The 19495-nt window shown below is 30.1% G+C and overlaps 1 protein-coding gene across 1 annotated transcript in view; it reads left to right on the forward strand.

Annotated features, from left to right (window-relative positions):
* Nucleotides 1–19495, forward strand: part of Nlg4 (Neuroligin 4) — a gene marked incomplete at its 5' end in the record, with an annotated part of 166285 nt that overhangs the window by 28314 nt on the left and 118476 nt on the right. The window contains 1 exon segment of the mRNA XM_014425412.2: nt 168–368. Within this exon segment, the coding sequence (XP_014280898.1) occupies nt 168–368 (201 nt within the window).

A 19495-nucleotide genomic window follows, 5' to 3' on the forward strand; every position in this document is an offset into this window, starting at 1 on the left:
TATAAAATTATTATAATAGAAAAAAAAAATGGCGTCTATGTGACTAACTCAAGATCATGGTTTCTAGTGATAATACATTTTTATTATAAAAAAAATTTTAATTGAACTTATATTTGATTTCCTTCACTATTATCTACCAAATAGTAATAACTGAAATTCATTTCCAGGATTTCTAAACCCAAACATGTCACCCGGAGGGAAGGCCAGGGTTGCCAACTACGGGCTGATGGACCAAGTGGCGGCCCTGCATTGGCTCCAACAAAACATAGCCCTCTTTGGTGGAGACCCGGACAACGTGACCATGGTAGGCCACGGAACTGGAGCTGCCTGTATCAACTTCCTTATGATCTCGCCGACTGTTATGCCTGGTACGTTCATCATTTTCTATTATATATAATTTAATTAGAGTTTGTAATATATTTCTTAAGTATAATTTAAGCAATCTCTTCAAAGGGTAAAGGGGATTTGATGGGATTTGTTTGGATTTAAAAAAAAAATAGTTTAAGATATTTTTGGATTGACACTTTCAGGAGTTCGTTCGGATTAAACCGATATATTTAAATATATGTTTAAATGAAATTTTCTGAGAAAAGTTTGAATGAGAATCTTTGCTAGAGAATATCTCATGCAAATTATAGAGTTACACTTATGAAGGATTCTTCAAGTCGACTACTACCGAAAGAAACTTCATTCACCAAAACTAACTAAGAACAAACAATTTCATTCTTACATTCTCAACGCATTTGAATAAAAGGAGGTAATAAGGCAGTATGAAAAACCCCTTATGCAAGGCAGTATGCAAGAAAGATTATATTCAAAACAAAAACCAGAACTTATGAGATATTATTTTCTTAAGGAATTAATAGAATATATTTCAGACTGGCCGTTATGTGACAGGAGAGACCGACATCGCATAAAAGAATCATCCTGACATTTCATTGTCGTACTTCAAAAAAAAACCTTAAGAGTTTTTAAAAAAATCCTTTTGGAGTCCCTGTTTTTTAAAGCATTATTCTTGGTTCCATATCCTGCTGAATGCTACCCTGATAACAGGCGGGATATGCAGGGTCAGACCCTACAATGTACGACTGGAAAAAAACGAAAAAGTCCAAGGCCATAAAAAAGGAAGAGGAGCCGCTGAGGGGACAAAGGAAGAAAAGAAAAATTTCATGTATGCAAATCCCATTCTGGGGAGGCAGGGCTTTGTGGACTGGCTAAAAACAGAATCTAGCTAGAAATATTAGAAGTTGAGTTTTCAAGAGAAAGCTGGTAATTTTTATGTATAATTAGCCCTCATCTCTAAAGGCTTAGCTAAATCTCTGGCTATATTTCAAACCTCAATTCTCTTTATTTAAATATTTCACACTGCATTTGTGAAATATTTCTATTTTTAAATCTTTATGAGAAAAGGGTTCGTTTTTGGTTTCATTTAAAAAAAGCTTAATCCATGGCTTATACTGAAATCGTCTCAAACGCAAATAACTATTTAAAAAAAACTTATTTAAACACAGATCGTTGATAGTAGAAATATTATCTTCATCATCCAACCAAATCTAAATAACTACAAATATATGAACTAACTACAATTTTTCTTATTTAAATCTGATATTATTTCATAAATTCAGTTTTCTTTAGGACTATTTTTCTCATGGCTGAAAAAAAAGATTACATATACCCAACTCAACGTACCTGTGTCATAATTCGTATGCGATCAGCCTTAAAAATTTCTCCTAAAATTGTTTACTTAATATTGATATTAAAAAAAATAATTAAGTTTTCATTCTGAGGTAAAATGGTAAGATTAAATATGAAAAACAAAATTAATATCTTGGTAGTGGAAATTATAATTATTATGGTAGTTAGCTAGCGATTGACGGTGGGGCGAGATAAGTTTTTTTTTGTTATCATGACTTTTTTTCAGAAAACACATACACGCAATAGGGTGGCCCTTAAAAGCTGTTATTAAAGATTTATCCGGAGCATCCTCTTATTTTATTTTATGCTAAATCATAAAAATTTAAGATTTTAAAACATGTTTTCGGGATTTGCTACTAAACTTACAGAAAATTCCAAAATAATTGATGATTTTTTGATATTTCTATAAAATTCAATAATATTGAGACAACAAAAATGTATTAATTTAATGATTAGAATTAGAAAATTAGGGCAGTGCATCCTTCACTTTTGTTTAATTTTTTTTTACTACTAAATGGTCATACTCGTGGTTCATAAGAAGTGTAGCGATTGCAATGAGGTAACTTAAAGCTATATTTTAAGATTACCATGGTATGGTTTATAGGATCACTACATATGATATAAAGGTACTAATAAATATTAGCCCAAACGACTTTTGACATTTTTCAAATTAAAAAATGTATTGATGACACCATTCTGTATCTAAAAAGTTGTAACATCACATATATCCGCCTCAAACATGTAATTTCAGAGTTTCGTACGATTATTCCTTTTCATTTTGTTTATATTTTACGCCATACCTAGTCATTTTTGACATAATGGTGGGGAAACTCCATTCTAGAACTAACCCACGATTGGGGAAATTGAGTTTTCTTCCGTGGAATAAAGATCAACTCTCCCTGGTGGGAATCAAACAGGTGCAGCTGCAGACATGAGGTCGCTCAAGTGAAACCTTTACTAGAGTTATGCCAAAACTAATTACAATCAATGTAATTACAAATTGCTACTAAAATCACAATTCCAAATAACTGCAGTTGATATTATTCGATGAACTTTTGTAATTCTAATTGCTTGTCCACAATTATAATTACAAGCTGAGCCAAAATAATTGCAACTCCTAATTACACTCCTATAAAATGTTATTCTTACCCTAGAATTACAAGTAATTATAATACAATTCCTTTTATTATTATATAATTTAATAGGATAACAAGAAATCTTAATAATCCTAATCGAAAAAGGTAGAAACATTTGTAGATAATTCTATAATATTCATTTCAACTTAGCATTGGCAATATGTGCCGGTGTTTTCTTTCTTATAAAAGAAATAGGCACAGGTATCTAAAACAACAAGTTAAATAATGTACTATATTTTTTTTTTAAATACTTTTTATTTATTGAGAGATATTACAATCTGCTACACAGTTGTGGTCAATAGGTAATAGTGATGAATGATCACATTCATACTAAAATAAAATAAAATAAGAACAAAAATAAATAAATAAATGAAAAAAAATCTCTCCATGTACTATTAGTTTAATGTTCGGAATTAATTTATAGTGATAACAACTGCCAAGCATCTTTATAAGTTTCTGTTTTTAGCATTCTTTTAATTATATTCCTTAAGTTGTGTTGGCTAAATAATGTTTTAAATTGAACTGGAGGACTTTGTACCGTTGAACCGTTGAACTTCTGCAAGTTAGATCAACTCCTCCAGAGAACATGTAGGAACGGCAATATTGTGGAATCCAACTAAGTTAAGAGACTTTTTCGCTAAGTCACTACTTAGGAGAACAGTAAATCCAAAAGCCCGTTACTCCTAAGCTCGGCCCACCGCCAAAGTCCCGCCTTAATATCTGATGCTTGGCTCGCCCGAATACTAAGTCCCTGACTCACTTATGTCCTACAACTTTCGTTAGCAACTTTCTTAAAATATAGCATTTCTTTACAGGTTTCCTATTAAGTATAAGAAAGAGAAACATTAAGAGTAGATTGTAATCATGTTGAAGCGTTTAACTCAATAGTAAAATCTGTTGAATTTTCTACTTAAATGTTTAATATTTCAATGTAGCATGTTTATCCATTTTAGTTTTGTTCTTTTTTTGTGACAGTTTCTTATTCAAATCCATTCGGAAGTGAAATTATTTATTTAATTTTTTTCTTAGTTATTTACGTTTTATGACTTTTTATTAAGTGCATACTAAATAGCTCAACTGTTGGTCAAAAATGCGGTAGATGGATAAAAGATCGGTAAGCCACTGATTTCGTTTAGTGACAAGGTTTTTATTTTGAAATTTTTAAAAATTTATAATCTTCAATAATTCGACGTTAAACATATTACAATATATGTTTGACAATTTTTATATTAGTTTAGTTAATAGCCATTAGTCAATTTGACCCTCACAGATGTTGTCAGTTCTGACTTTGTCATTATAATATAATTTAAAATATAGTTAAATTGTTGATTGATCTCACACATACATAAATTTTATCAGTATTCAAATAAAATAAAGCTAGGTAAAAAATAAGTAATTTTTTAAAAAAAAAAAGGTAATTATAAAGTCAGGACATGTTAAATTTGAACCATTTAATTGAAGTCTTTTTTTTTTTTTAATTTCTAAACTTTAGTTAAGTTTATTCCTTTGATGAAGAGTCATGTATCTACTTTGTGGAGACTTGGATATCATCTGACCCCTTAATGTTAAACTTTTGATAATATTTAAACTAAAATCATTAAATATAATCGACATTCCAATATAGAGTTCGGTTGCTCTCAAATTTTAGAAACCTTGGAGTATTTTTACTTGCCACTTTCATTATATATATTTTTTTATATTATGTCTTTAATCCATTTGATTAGTGGTTCATCATGAAAGACAACACAACCGTGAACATCTATGATATTAAAAGAATTAAAGATGATATGTTTTCAAAAATAAATTTTACAAAAACATTTTAAAAAGTGACCATTAAAGAAATAGTTTAAAGACATTAACCTAAAAAAAGAACAACATATTATGAAAGGAGAAATAAAACAGATCGCAGAAAACTTTCCTATATTGTTAGGAGAAAAAAGAACTGAATATGGACGAACGGTCCTAAACTAAGAGAAAAAGAATATATCATTAATAAAAAACCGTTTGTAATAAGACGTTAGCTTCCAGCCTCGAGAAATAATAATCTAGAAACATCGAAATTGGCGCCTTTAAAAAAAAGCAAATTATTAAATAAATTAAAAGCTATAAAGAATTAGAGAATAGTGTTGTTATTTTAGCTCAGTTAACAATAATTCAAACCTCTGGATATAAATTGAGTACTACCGAACTCGATATTAGGATATTGGTTGTTCCATTATATTTCTGATTCTTCATTTTTGGAAAAGAAACTCAATAGAACGTTGATAGAAACTCGGTACACCTCCTTGCACATCAGTATCCACATCAAATATTAAAACCATGGCCCTGTAAAAGTTTAAAGCTATTTTCCAGCCTGGCCCAGTATTCATGGGCAAGTATTAGCTTTTAATATTTGTCCCCACATTTGAAGGTCATAGCAAATGATGTAAAAGCTAAACTAGTTGTAAAGTTCAAGCTTTTGTACTAAACTGATACGACTATGGACCTGGCTTTACAAATTACTTAGAAATTCGATTTGTATTAGAAAGATTAGGAATCAGATAAAAATAAGAGTAGATATGGTAAGAAAACGTTTAATGAACAATTAATATGGGTTGATATTTTTCATCCCATTTCTTAGTTTCTTATCCATCAGTTTTCATTAAAAAATGGTTTTAAGAAATAAATCCAAAAAACATAAAAAGAGAGAGAAAACAGCAGGCCCGATGAAAACAATTGACTATACTGTAAACATAGAAAATCCTTGTAGATAGACCGATGGTCCGAAACGTTGTAAAGAATATTATTATATGTAAAATTAATAAAAAAATATTTGAAGGTAACTTACTAGCCGGTAAGTAACGGAAGCAGCGTGGTAACGCGCCTTTCTGCCAATCCAAAGGTTGCGAGTTCAAGTCCCCGGCCCTATCTGGGATTTTTTCAAGCATATAATTATACAGTACTCACTCACAGCTCCTCCCCCTCCCCCGGCCTTTTTAAGGCCCGTTAGCCAATGGGTGGCACTCACAAAAATACGCGTCCTAGGAAAACAACGTCACGAAACGTACTCAATGTACTCAGGAAATACATCGCGCGAGGCCTTGGACCTCATACGGTCTGTCGTGCCAATAATAATAATAATTACTACCCCAGAAGCTTCTCTCGAATTTATGTCATTATTATTCTTCTCTGCGCCTCAATTATTTGAAACCGACTTCACGTTTTAGAATAAATATTAATAATAAATGATTGATTAACTTTCTCAAAAATCTAATAAACTTTATCTATACCAAAATAAAATATGGTGTAATTCGAGTTATTATAAATCGAACCTACAAAGATTACATTCATATTAAATGAGAAAACCTTTGAAATAAGTCTCAATTGACGTGAAAAACATAACCTTTTATTTTCAAAACTGTTATAACCTGTAAATGCTGTGATCCCGATTCCGTAATTTTCTACACTTAATCAGTAATTGGAAAATTACACCACATTTACGTCGATTAGCTTTACCCTATATCTTTTCAAATAGCTATGTTAACTTAATATCGCTACATTTCGCGTGCAAGCTATCATGAATATCATAAACGAATCGTCACGAAAAATGGCGATCATCATTAATCGTACCGATTGACAAAGCCAATTCGTTGCCATTTCGTTATTTACGAACTTTAAAAAAACGATTCGGCAAGGCCTTTTGTTAGTAAAACGTTATGTAGCATTTACCGGTAATATATGATCAGTAAATCGCTTTTTTATTTTATTGCAATCTCATATCATTATCGACTTTTCCCTATATTTTTTTAAGATTTTATCTCATTCGTTCTTTTGAATTCATATATGAAATCATCATACCACGCGTTAAGGTGAGTATTAATTTTGTAGAAAATCAATTAGCAAAAGTAACGTGAAACTTACATGTATACTTGTAAATTTTAGGTAACATAATAAAAAAATATTTAATAAGTGTTAAATTAACGGGGGACAAAGGCAAGATTAAAGACTAGAAATTCATCTATTTCTTTCGATTACCTAATTGCTTTGCACCTTCTATCTGGAAACCTAAAGTCATGTATTTGCAATAGCTAAAATTTATAATAAACTAAGAGCGATCGCATACGGAAATAAAGGACAAGAGAGGATGTTTGAACTGTCCCTATTAAGGTTACCATTTAAAAGATACAACTCAGATGGTTTGGACATTGCTGTCAGATGAGTGAAGGGAGGGACCCAAGAAAATATTTTTAGGCTAGACCCACAGGAAAGCGCCCAAGAGAGAGACCCAGAATACAATGGAAGGACTTCATCTCCAAGGTAGGAAGGAGAAGAGAAAAAACTGGGATGCCATAAGGGTGCGGGCTCCGTATCAAGAGGCTTGGTTTGCTTGGACTAAGGCACCTCCACACTGAAAGGCACTAAGGAGGAAGAAAAGAAGAAGCAGAAGAAGAAAATTTATAATAGTTATTATCCTTTCGATTGTTATTTACGAATGTAAAATTTTTCCCCTTGCACTAATAGAAGAACTGTGGCTTAAGGTTTTTGAAAATAAAGTCTTGCATAAATTATTTGGGCCCAGGTGGTTTTACATTTTACGACAGAAGAAGTGTCAGATAACGTAAATTAAACATAATAAAAACAAGAAGTGAGAAAAAAATATATATGTATATGTATATAGTTAATAAAGTTATGGTCTGAGCCAGCTGTTACTTGATGTCAGCTGACTGAGGAGATCAGCTGATCGAACAAATATATAGAGATGTACTGAACACAATAAAGCCAGTATGGAAGACAGATTGTATAATGTGTTATATATTATTTGTACATATAATCCGTATTATATATATATTATTTCAATAAAGAGGTTTAGAAAATAAAAATAAAAAATAAAGCCAGTATATTACAGCAGTCCAAACTTGTCAGACCTTACTCCTTCTTCTCTTTTTTAACATTTTGCTTTCGCGATACTTAAGTTTTATATATAGATTATATAAAAGGTCTGAAGTTCCAATCCATTACAAAGACTGATGTAAATGGCTATAATAAGGTCTATCTGGACGGAGTTGAGTTTTGGGGCTCCACAAACCATCGAATTCCTCCCGTTTCCAATCTTTACAGTCACAAATCAAGTCATCCATTAGGACCTCAATGTTCCCTATGTTCTCGATTTGGCCAAGAACAGATATCAATCGTAACATTATTAACTTCTCAACCATCCAAACCCGTTTGTTTCTAACCTGGCTTTCTCTTCATTACCTAATAATGCTCCTAGGCATCCGAAAATAAAATGACATCGAGATCTTCTCTAGAAATGTTATTGGAGTACTATCAATGGGTAGATTCTCCACATGTTTGTATCATGCCATTTTATCACTAACAGCAAATATACTTGTTGTATATATTTTTTTTAGTTTTAAATAAAAATAAATAAATTAAAAAAATATATATTCTTGTATATCATATCCAGTAAAACTGTTCTAGTTGAAATAATTATTTCATTTAAAAAAGTAAAAACTATAAAATTATTAGCGCACATTATTATATAAGATATATTGATTCTTTTTTCGAAATATTGTATATTTAACCAGAATAAAGATAAAAACATGAACATGTTAGTTCCTAAATTTCAGCATAAATTACTAAGGTGAGGAATTTTTTTTTATTTCAAACTCTCATACTAATAATTTTTAATATCATAAATAAATAATTTGATTAATTGTTTATGTTTTAACTCTAGGTATAAATTCAATATTTTCACTAAGTTCTGTTGATGTTGATGTCGTTCTTTGTTCAATTACGATAACCTTTAGCTGCTATGAGTCAGTGAACATTGAGAATTAGTCTTCCAGAACATTCTCAGTATTTTTTATTATTTACTAGTCTGTGTTTATATATTTTTAGTCTAGTTTGAATGTTTAAGTTTGCTAATCGACTCCTTCATTTAACTTTTGATGCACATATACGTTGATATACCTATTTAAAAAATAATTGTACATTGACAATTATAGGATTATCAAGTGATTTATAATTTAATGTGTACTTTTGTAAAAATTGTTCGTCATTTGTTACTTTATAACTTGGCTTAATTCTTCTTCCATTTATCTCAGAGTTCATATCTGAAAAATTAATATGACCGAAATTTTGAATAAAATTGATGTTAGGTGAGCTCGAAAGGGCTATAGATAGAGGGGAGGTATTAGAGCTAAGCCAGGGAGATAAACAGTCTCATTATACCCACCGTTGAAGAATTACAAGATCCCTATCAGGGCCTGGAGAAAAATGGAAGTAGGAGAAAATGGGCGTAGTTAAAATGAAAAATTTTCCATTTTGCGAAGAAAAATTACCGGGGGGCTTTTAAGAAACAAAGGCTGTGTATTACTTTTCAGTGGCAATTAGGTTCTCCGATGATGGCGACTAGTCTGAAATATTCTCTCCCTAAACTCAATATAAGAATATTTAGTGCTCTGCGTAGTATTACCGACTCAGATTTGTTTCGACACAGCAAATGAAAGTAATTATCCAATCTTGCTCAAATTACATTCAGGTGGTATTTAAAACGCGGCCAAGAATTTTTTTTTAAGTAAATAAAAATATGACAATATTTTTCAAATAATGAGCAGAATCTGAAAAGAAAATTGTTACGAGAACATTAAATTATATTATATACTGCTAAATTATTCTCATTTGTGATTATGTTAGTAATTGAGGAGAAAATTTCCTTAGTTACTATTTTTTTTTCTTAATTTTAAATAACAGTTCGCATTCAAGCTTTTTTAAATGTACTGAGAATATTAGAAGATAATTATACTATATATCTATAAACATGAAATAATTTTGTAAAATATTGTTTAAGCTTTTAAGTCCAAAAATCAACAAAACACTGATAATACTATAAAAAATCATGTTAGGAACATCTGGTTTCAATCATTGTTTTTATAGGATAATTATAGATTTTTTCTGACTTCCATTCAACCGTGACTTCTAAACTGAAGGATAAATTTTATAAAATGGAATATATAAATTAAAAAATGGAAGTTTTTGCTGTATTGCTAAGGGACGTTATATATTCATCAATAACGTCTAATATCTGTTATTTTATTTGTCAATACAATTCACCTCTTTATTAGTTATTCTTCATGTAAATAATTCATATCTGCACAATTCGAACTTTTTATTTACAGTTCTCTAATCGCACTGTTTATTGACTTAGTATTGATGCTGGAAATTAACTTTATTGTTTATAGCATCAATAGTTTCTCAACCTTTTATAGTGAAAAAATATATAAAAATGATAATAAGTAAACGAATAATAGAACTCGAGTTTTGTTGTATTTTTGCGTGTATTTAAACTAAACTTTATTTTTCACAAGTCTTCTTCTTATTTTTTAAAGTTTTTTTTTTTATTCTTTAACATGAACTCGTACAAGGTTGGCCAAAACATAAAACATAAAATTTTTCATAAAACTAAAAAATTGATAGTAAACTACATTTATAATATGCTAATGACACTCAATGAGTTGTAGAATTTATAAAATAATTAAATAAATATTTATATATTTTTTAATTATGCAGTTCTATTACTCCTAATTATATTATTTTGTCAGATCGTCCAACACTACAACTTCACGAAGTTATTTATTTATTTATTTTTCTTACTTTTCAAATAATACTAAATAAATACTATTCAAGTAAAATAAACAGAAAGGTTCATATAAAATAATTTTTTAAGTACATGAATTAAAACTTGTGTCTATTTTCTGATAAAACATTATGATCTTTGAAAATTCCTTTATAGTTAGTTTTTTTCAAATATTTGATTGTCCTTGAACATTGCTAAACAATGTTCCTTAGATATTTGCTTAGTTTCCGCCCGCTCTTAGAGTATAAACATTAGATAGATTTTCATGAAAATTAAGATTCTTATTTCTGTGAAACATTTAAAATTATTAATAAACATTGTTTGATTTTCAGGTTTTCATCCAATGAGTGAATAATTAAAGATATGTATATATACATTGAGAGAGAGTGAGTTTCACTTACATACAATAAAAACCTATATATACTTTATTTATTCTGGGACGAGTCCCTTTAAAATAATGGATAGAAATCGCAGATAAGGGCTGAGAAGCCTCAGAGATACTTAAACAAAAATACAAAGAAATATAAATAATCATTGTAAAAAATAATGATAAGTTACTTTCTCACTTTTATCAGGTGAACAATGCAAAAAATGAACAAATAAAAAAGAGAAAAGAAACCGATGTTAAGAATGATAAAAGAATATCATTAAGAATGATATAATAGTTTACATTCATATTTACAATTATATTGATTTACAATTTTATGGGATCTGAAAGGATAAGAAGTGATTGGACAGGTGGGATTTAAAGGTAGGGAGGGTATTGGAGCGACGGATGTTGGAAGGGAAGGAGTTCCATACGGATGTGGCTCGGATAATGAACGATCTATCGAAAGCAGCGGTTCAGTGAGCCCTTGTGTATAAATCTGAAGACGGGGAACGGGAATTACGGGAACGAACAGAGGATTTGAATTGAAAGAGCTCGGAGATATATGAAGGACGCCGGGATTGGATGACTTGAAAGATGAAGGATGCCCGGAAATACTTACGACGGCAGGAAGGATAAAGCCACTTTAACTCTGCATAAACACAGGAAACAGGGGCGTTCCTTAGGATACCGAAGATGAATCGTACACAGCAATTTATCAAACGTTTTAATTTTCGCCTTTTCGCATTTTCGATTTCGAGATCCGCAGAGACGCCCCCATATACCGTACAGCAATAGTCAAAGTGGGTACATATTAGAGAAATGACTAGGAGCCTATGAGTTTCAAATGGAATTAGGTGGCGGAGGTAATTTATACATAGAAAGTGGAAAAGGTACGGCGGGAGATATTGGATGCATGGTTTTTTCCAGGAAAGCGTTTGATCAAAGGTTTCCAGGTTTTTGATGGTAGAGTAAAATTTGAGAGAGGACCAGAGTTGGAATATTAAGAACAGTTATAAGGAGGTGATTGGAGCCTATTAAGATTGCCTTCGCCTTCTCCGCATTTAGCTTCAACTTGTTAGCTCTCGCCCATTCACAAATCCCCTCCAAATCTTCTTGAAGTTTTTCTGAGGCTGATAATTGGTCAGAAGGCGGGAAGGACAGGTATATTTGGAAATCATCCGTATTGATGTGGTATTGGGAGTGATGTATCTGGAGGGGAAGGTCATTAATGTAACTAGCAAACAGAGTAGGAGATAGAGAGAAACCTTGAGGAACACCACAAACACACTTTGGAAAAGTCTAGAAGAATAAGGATAGTGAGGTTTTGGTGTTCAATGGAGTTTTGGAGGTCATGGTTTATTTTAAGGAGAGTGGATTGCGTTGAATAGGTAGATTAGAAAGGGTTGATAAGGTAACATTCATCTAGGAAGTTGGAGAGTTGATTTTGGACAAGGCGTTCTAAAGGTTTTGGAAGGAACTGAGATTATTGGATTCTGGTAGGGATAGGTTACAAAGTATTTTCCATTTGGATTTGGAATCAGGAGCTTTGGAAAGGGCATTATGAAAGTAGGTGGCTTTAGCTAGTCGGACTGCGGTTTGGGTTTCTATTCCTATTAAAACTATTTAATATTTCTACAGTATTTCACAATAAATAAAATATATTCCATTTATTCCCTTTTCAATGGAGAAAGTAATTAAAACTGGAAAATAAAACTCATATAAAAAAATGCATAAAGGGCTTAAAGGAGTATTTTTCCGTGTTTCGATCATTATTAATTGTATTCCATATGGCATAATAATAGGTTTTGAATTAACTGTCGTACCATTCTTTTATATTATTAGAACAGAATAACCCTTTCTCCTCAAAAGGATTTTCTACTTTTTTCTGTATTAAATTGTATTTTTTTAAACGTTACTTTTTCCTCCTAAACCCTTATTTCAAGGCACTGGTTTTCAATCGTATGCGTTGATGTTTTATATATTTTTTAATTGGCTTCCCATAGGCAATATCTTTTGTAGCAGAAAGGGAAGCAGAACATCAATAAGGTTTAGAAGAAGTAGAATTAAATGGAGTGAGGAAGAACTGTTCTAGGTGGACATAGATCTTGGGCAACCACAACTTCGACCACAGATCTTCCAACGGCCACATTCTGTGGCTATGCGGTAACGAGTGATACCTTGCAACAATTCTAGGCCTGGATTTATTGGGTTTTATCCATCGTATTCTCAATGTTTAGTCAAAATCAAATTAAAAGAGTTTAAATAAAAAATTAAGGCTTTTTTCTATACTAATATATTCCAGCTTGCTGTTACATGTTAATTTGATAAATTTATTTAATTTCGTTAATAACTTAGGACACTTATTTAATATTATACTTTTTAATATATTTTAATTTTTTCAAATACATGTATTCGTATTTATTCTATTGGATAATTAGTTAAGTTTTCGGTAAATTAATTGAAGGCTAGAGGGGGAAAAGAGGTAACTGGATATTTTTTTAAAAAAATGGTTTCTGTCTGATTTTTTTATGACGTAAATCATGTCTCCAAATTGTTGTTACATTTTATGTATAATGTGTTAAGAATAGGCGATTCCAAGATGAATTTTCTTCTCATATGCCCATTTAAGAAAGTAGGATACTTTGTTCTTTGTCTTTTAATTTTCAATTATCCATAAAATATTAGAGGGAAATGCTTTATTTGCCCATGTTGCCCAAATACATTGGGTTGCTATTACACACAGTCTACCATTAATCCATAATTGTACATATATACACTATAATACATTCGAAATTTTAGATTTTCTAACAATTATCATCAATACACAAAATAAAATACATTTTTTTTCTTTAAAAATATTATTTTCCTTTTTCGTATTTCCTTCCTATATAAATATATTATTTTTGCTCATTCTCACACAAGGCCAAATAACAATTTACCTATTTAACAATTACATCCAATTCATCACAATACACATGTTTGGGCCTATAGGAAAAATCATATTTTATTGTACATCACAAGTTGAAATGACTCATTTACTATACTATAATTTTTAATTTATTTAACGCGTATTTTTATAACCGTATAAGATCACATTAAAATGTTTTTCAATTTTATCATAATAGAGAATACTTTTCAAAGTAATAATAATTTATCCAGTGCTACTGTCCACACGATAATAAAATATGATATCATAAATTTTTATCTATCATTTAATTAAAATTTATTAGATTTTTAATACATTTATTTTCACATTATTATTTTCTCTCCCTCTTCCTATAAGCGTCCTATATTTAATGGTATTAAATATTTTAAAAAATTAATCAAATAAGTCATAAGTTAAAATAATTAAAACTTGGGGACGCATTAAAATAAATATTAAATCATTAAACTATCTAATTAAAATAATTTTAGCAGCAATTAAACTGTTTCTTATCTAGAGAAAGCATTTATGATATACAATTTGTTTGAATATTGTTATTTATTATTCTAAAAAAAAGGAAATTCATCAAATAACTTAGTTTCTCTGCTTGGTACAATAGTTCAACTTACGAAAATAAAAATCTTTTATTGCAATGCTATAATCTGCTACACTCAAGAGCAATAAGTATCAAGACTGTAAGTACTCAATTACACCATATGCACATATGAGGTAAAGAGAAAAGTAAATAAATAGTAATATAAAAATAAAATAAAAACTAAAATGGATAAATAATAATGTAAAATAATATATTCAAAACATTAAGGGTGTAATTTTCAACGAGTTTGAAAATCAAATTAGTGACTTGAAAACCGTTCATTTCCCCTAAATAATAATAAATAAATAAAATCTTTAAAAAAATATATATTCTTAAATATAACAATCTTGAGAAATACGTAGTAGTGATATGATTATGTGCACATGAAAATCATTAATTAAATAAATGGCTTAAAATGTGTACGTAAATAATTAAAAATAAAATAAAATATTAAAATATAATATAATGATAAAACAAAACCATTAATCATGTCTATACTTACATATACAATATTTGCACCCTCGGCCTGGAGATTTCCACCACTTTCCTTTATCCACCACACATAAATTTGAGATCTCAGTGCTTTTACCTCATTTCGTCACTAAATTGCCAATGGATTTTGAGAAAGAGCGCTAAACACGCCTCAAGTGAAATTAAAATTAGTCCGATAAATATGAATCAAAACAATTTAGTTAAATTATGCAATATCACAATTCTAGTTATTATCTTTAAATAGGCATTCAATTTTATTTTGTTTATTCTAGAGTGAAAAAAATATATATAAGATTATAACTCAATGCATGGATTTAACTATTATTTGGTGGTACTTAGTTCATATTAACATTGTTTTTTGAATGTTGGATTCCTAAAAAATTACATGTAGTATTCTAATATACAAAAACTTAACAATACAACACCTCAAATTTTTCAGCCTTGTTATTCTTAAACCTGTGTTTTACCGCTGTAGTTGAATAATATAAGCGTAGCATATGGAAGTTAGATTGATTCAAAATTTTTGATTACCATTAAAAAAACAGTTATGTTTTTTAAATGTGTTGTTATCGTATTTTATGAATTTAAAGCAATCCGCGTTATTATCCCCGAATACTGGCAACACCGCCATTCACTCAGTTCTCAAGACGACTATTATTAGCTTATCTTCATCTAATTATAACCTAGTCGCAAACTAAAATTCAAGTGCAAAAAGACAAGATAGGAAACTTTGGCAAACTAGCTTCGCCCCTTTGAAGCTGGCATTTAATTAAAATATTGTGTGAACTTTTCGAAAATATCTACCCTTTTAACATCTGAGGAAACTTTATAATCTAATCCAAACTTCGGATAAGCCTTTCATCTCGATAATCTGATAAGTTGGCGGCATCCCGCCTCGGGGAGTCTCTGTCACAGTGAATAAGTGTACTAGTTCATTAATTAAATAGACGTTTCGAAATGTGTATAATCTGCATTCAACTCTTCACATCAACTACATTAATAATTTTTAAAAAACAGCAAAAAATAAATAATTTTTTACTATATCTACAAAAAAAGGAAATAGGGTGTATGAACACTACCGTCAAAAGTTTAAAAGCACATTCCAATTTCGAATGATTTGTAAATGAATATAACGAAACCAAAATCAGTTTTCAAATTTAATTACAGCAACAGTACATATAATTAATATTTAGGTAGACATATTAAATAGAATATCTGGTAAACAGATTAGCCAGTTCCTGTTTTTATTTATTTTGTGCCAAGTCACTTATTTTATTAAAAAAAAAAAAAAAACTATGGATTTTTTCATATTTTTATTAAAGTAATTAAAAAATAATTAGAAAGTTACATTATTTAATCGAATAGAAACGAAAGTTGCTTAGTAAAATCATCGTCTTTTGTAATGAGTTGGATGTTTAGACCGTTTGTCTAGTGAAGTGCTGTAATAGTTGAAATCGACGTGCAGTTTCCTATCTTTTCAGTCTTGTGTGAGGACTCCAGGTTAATCGCTTGTCCAGATGTAGTCCAAGGTAGCGGATCTGTTCGACAGGAGTAAGAGCGACATTATTAAATGAAACTGTAGGACAGTCGGTAGGTTTACGACGAAGGGTAAATGAGATTTGATGGGATTTCTTGGAATTTATCTTAATCCCCCAATTACGGTACCATTATTCGAGGGTTGTGATATGGGATTGGAGAGTATGGGATACAATTAATGGGTTATTATTAATTGCGAGCACATATGTGTCATCGTATCCATACGTGGTGAGGATAGTGTTAGGATTGGTTGGAATGTTAGATGTATAGACGGTGTAGAGGATGGGACCGAGGGTACTACCTTGAGGTACACCAGCGGATTGATAATAGCGGGATGAATAGGAACCATTGTGGTTTATGCAGCTATATTTAAAATAATAAAATGTTTTGTATACCGAAGCTGTTGCGTCCATTTTTGTAATTTTTTTATAGGTAGCATATGGTGTTTCTGTCATTCTCAGTAGTTTTTTTAAACTATATACACTACAGTATTATTAATTTGTATAAGTCTTGATGACTCAAAGGATTAACTTAAATTAGAGCTGAGATTTCGTTATGTTCTGATTTTATAGTAATCGTTTCATAATATAATACTGATTGAATCTGTTATAGGGTATTGTTTTATCAATGTTCAGTAAATAGAATATTGTAATTTAAAAATATAGGTTTTATAAAAAATAAATAAATAAAGTAACTATCTCTTTCTGTACAACATAACAGAGTGACAAGATTAACACAGGCTTGAGGAAATCGCGAACAGCTGCTATGGTAGCTAGGGCGAGTCGCACCTGCCATCCAGCAGATGCCTACCTCTTCGTTATTAACATTCTCATTGGATCGCTCTAACTGATCTGTAACAATTTAAATTTGGCCTTAGATCTTTTGAAATACGTATAATAATAAATTCTTTAAATTTAGTATCTCTATGTCTTTATTGTGTTACTTTTAACTAAAAAGAAATTAACCAGTTTTCGAATATTTGTTAATTGGAAAGCTATAACACCTCTGGTTAAAGTTTACTCAAATATTCGATTTGTTATTAATTCCAAACCTAGCATAACCTTGAGATTAAAAATCAACTCTTAAAATGAAAAATCTTTCGTTAACAACTATTATCAATAGACACGCCGCAAATGCGTGTTATACATTTTATTAGTGATTGGGGTGGCTCTGCGCTTCTAACTCCTAAGGACCTGTCTTCGAATCCTGTTGAGGCAGATTTAGTCGTGAGTCAACCCTTTGGGTTCTTTAAAAGCGGCTACCCTTAATTGAGGGAAGTTCTGACGGTTAAGTGTGATTTTTTGTGAAACCTTTCTACAAAACTTACTAAGTTCTGTGCCCTTGAAGCTTCATGGGTTGTAGCAGTTCGGATTATTATTATTATAAATTTTATTAGCACGCTATTATCATTTGTCGAACATTTGGCAATGAACTTTTTATTGCTTCATAGCATGTTTTTGACGCAATACATTTTATCATAACTTAGTTTCGTGTACAGTTTGAAAGTCATTTATAATATGACATGCAACAACTGAAAAATTGATAACTTTATTCTTTTAAAACAGAATACTAGTAAGAATTTAGGGGTTTTGTGTAATGATGACAGGCAATTAATCTTGGATATTAACTAATAAATAATAAATATTCAGTAGTGATTTAATTAAAAATTGATTTAAGGTAATAATTTTAAATATATGTTTTTTTGTTTTAGTTTGGTAGGTTTGATTGATGTTTTCTTTACATAGCTACTTTCCCTTTTTAGTAGCAGATTTTGTTATTTTTTTTTTCTGTTTAATTATAATATTAAACAGTTGAAACTGTAAAAACTGTAACCCAAAACGCCTTAAAAACTTTTTTTAACTCAATTTTCAATTATTAAGGTATATCTGATCAATCACAATTTAACACATACTAAAGAGTTTGTGTTCTGAAGTTACTTGCAAAGATGAGAAGTTTAGACACCACTCTTTCTCTTAGCAGTAAATTATTTTTCGATTTTTTTAATAATAATAATTATATATATCTAAGTATTTTCACTTAAAATTTATTGATGAAACCAAAACTTCTTCTTTAATATAACTATCAAAAAAGAGTTAATCAACATTTCCATGTCAGGTTTAACCTCAGTTTACTAGGACATAGACTACTTAACAAAGGTTGCGTGAGCGCCTTGAGTGCTTCTCCTAGTAAAGAAGTCAAGGGTAAAGAAAGTATGTTTTCCGGCCACGAAGCGAAACCAGCAGCTTTAGCTAGATAAATCAGTACCTACTTAACGCACTTCATACTATGTCTAAACCTTTTACATTGCTTGGTTTTATTTTAAATTTAATATCATTAATATGTGTAATCGGAATATTCATAAAATAAATAAATTTACTTATAAAATAAAATATAAAAAATATATAATAATTAGGGTGCTTTCGGCTGCTTGAAAATGTAAGCTACAGCTCTATCAGTTACCTAAAGCTATTATTAATCATAACAGCTTTATTTTTATTCTATACAGAACTTAAAGCCTCTCCCTTGGGAAGTATAAGCCCAGTTTTGAACCAATTAAAAAAATGTCTAGTTCTTTATTAATTAAAAAATAGTAATTTTTCTGTAATTAAATAAACTACTTTCTATGCTGTGTTAAAACAATTGGCTATAAATAATAATTGACAATAAGCTCTTTATTACTTCAGTACGTAGGTCCCTATTCCTAGTCAGAGTTACACAATAGCATCCTACTCTTTGAACTATGTCATCTCACCATCTTGTAATTGGTGCTGCATTCTCTTGGGCTCCCAAACCACTCTATATTGCAATTTTTGACCACCTTCTCGTATCAAGTCTGGAAAAATTTCTGACCAACCTCCATTTCAAAGCAATAATTAACAAAATAATTTATTTCTGGTACTTTTTAATATGTGTTAAATTGATTTAGATTAATTAAATATACCGTGACAGTTGAAGGGTAAGATACCTAAAAGTTTTAAGATATTTTTTCACTTTACTGGAAAATTTAGTTATTGGAAAATCAATGAAACTATAATATACTTTTGTAGTATAGATACATAATTACATTATCTACACACCACAAATAATATTAAGTAATATATGTATATTACTTATGTAAGTAATCAGATGT

This window comes from Halyomorpha halys, unplaced genomic scaffold (assembly GCF_000696795.3).
Source record: "Halyomorpha halys isolate HHAL.00 unplaced genomic scaffold, Hhal_1.1 Scaffold510.1, whole genome shotgun sequence".
Taxonomy (NCBI): Eukaryota; Metazoa; Arthropoda; class Insecta; order Hemiptera; family Pentatomidae; genus Halyomorpha; species Halyomorpha halys.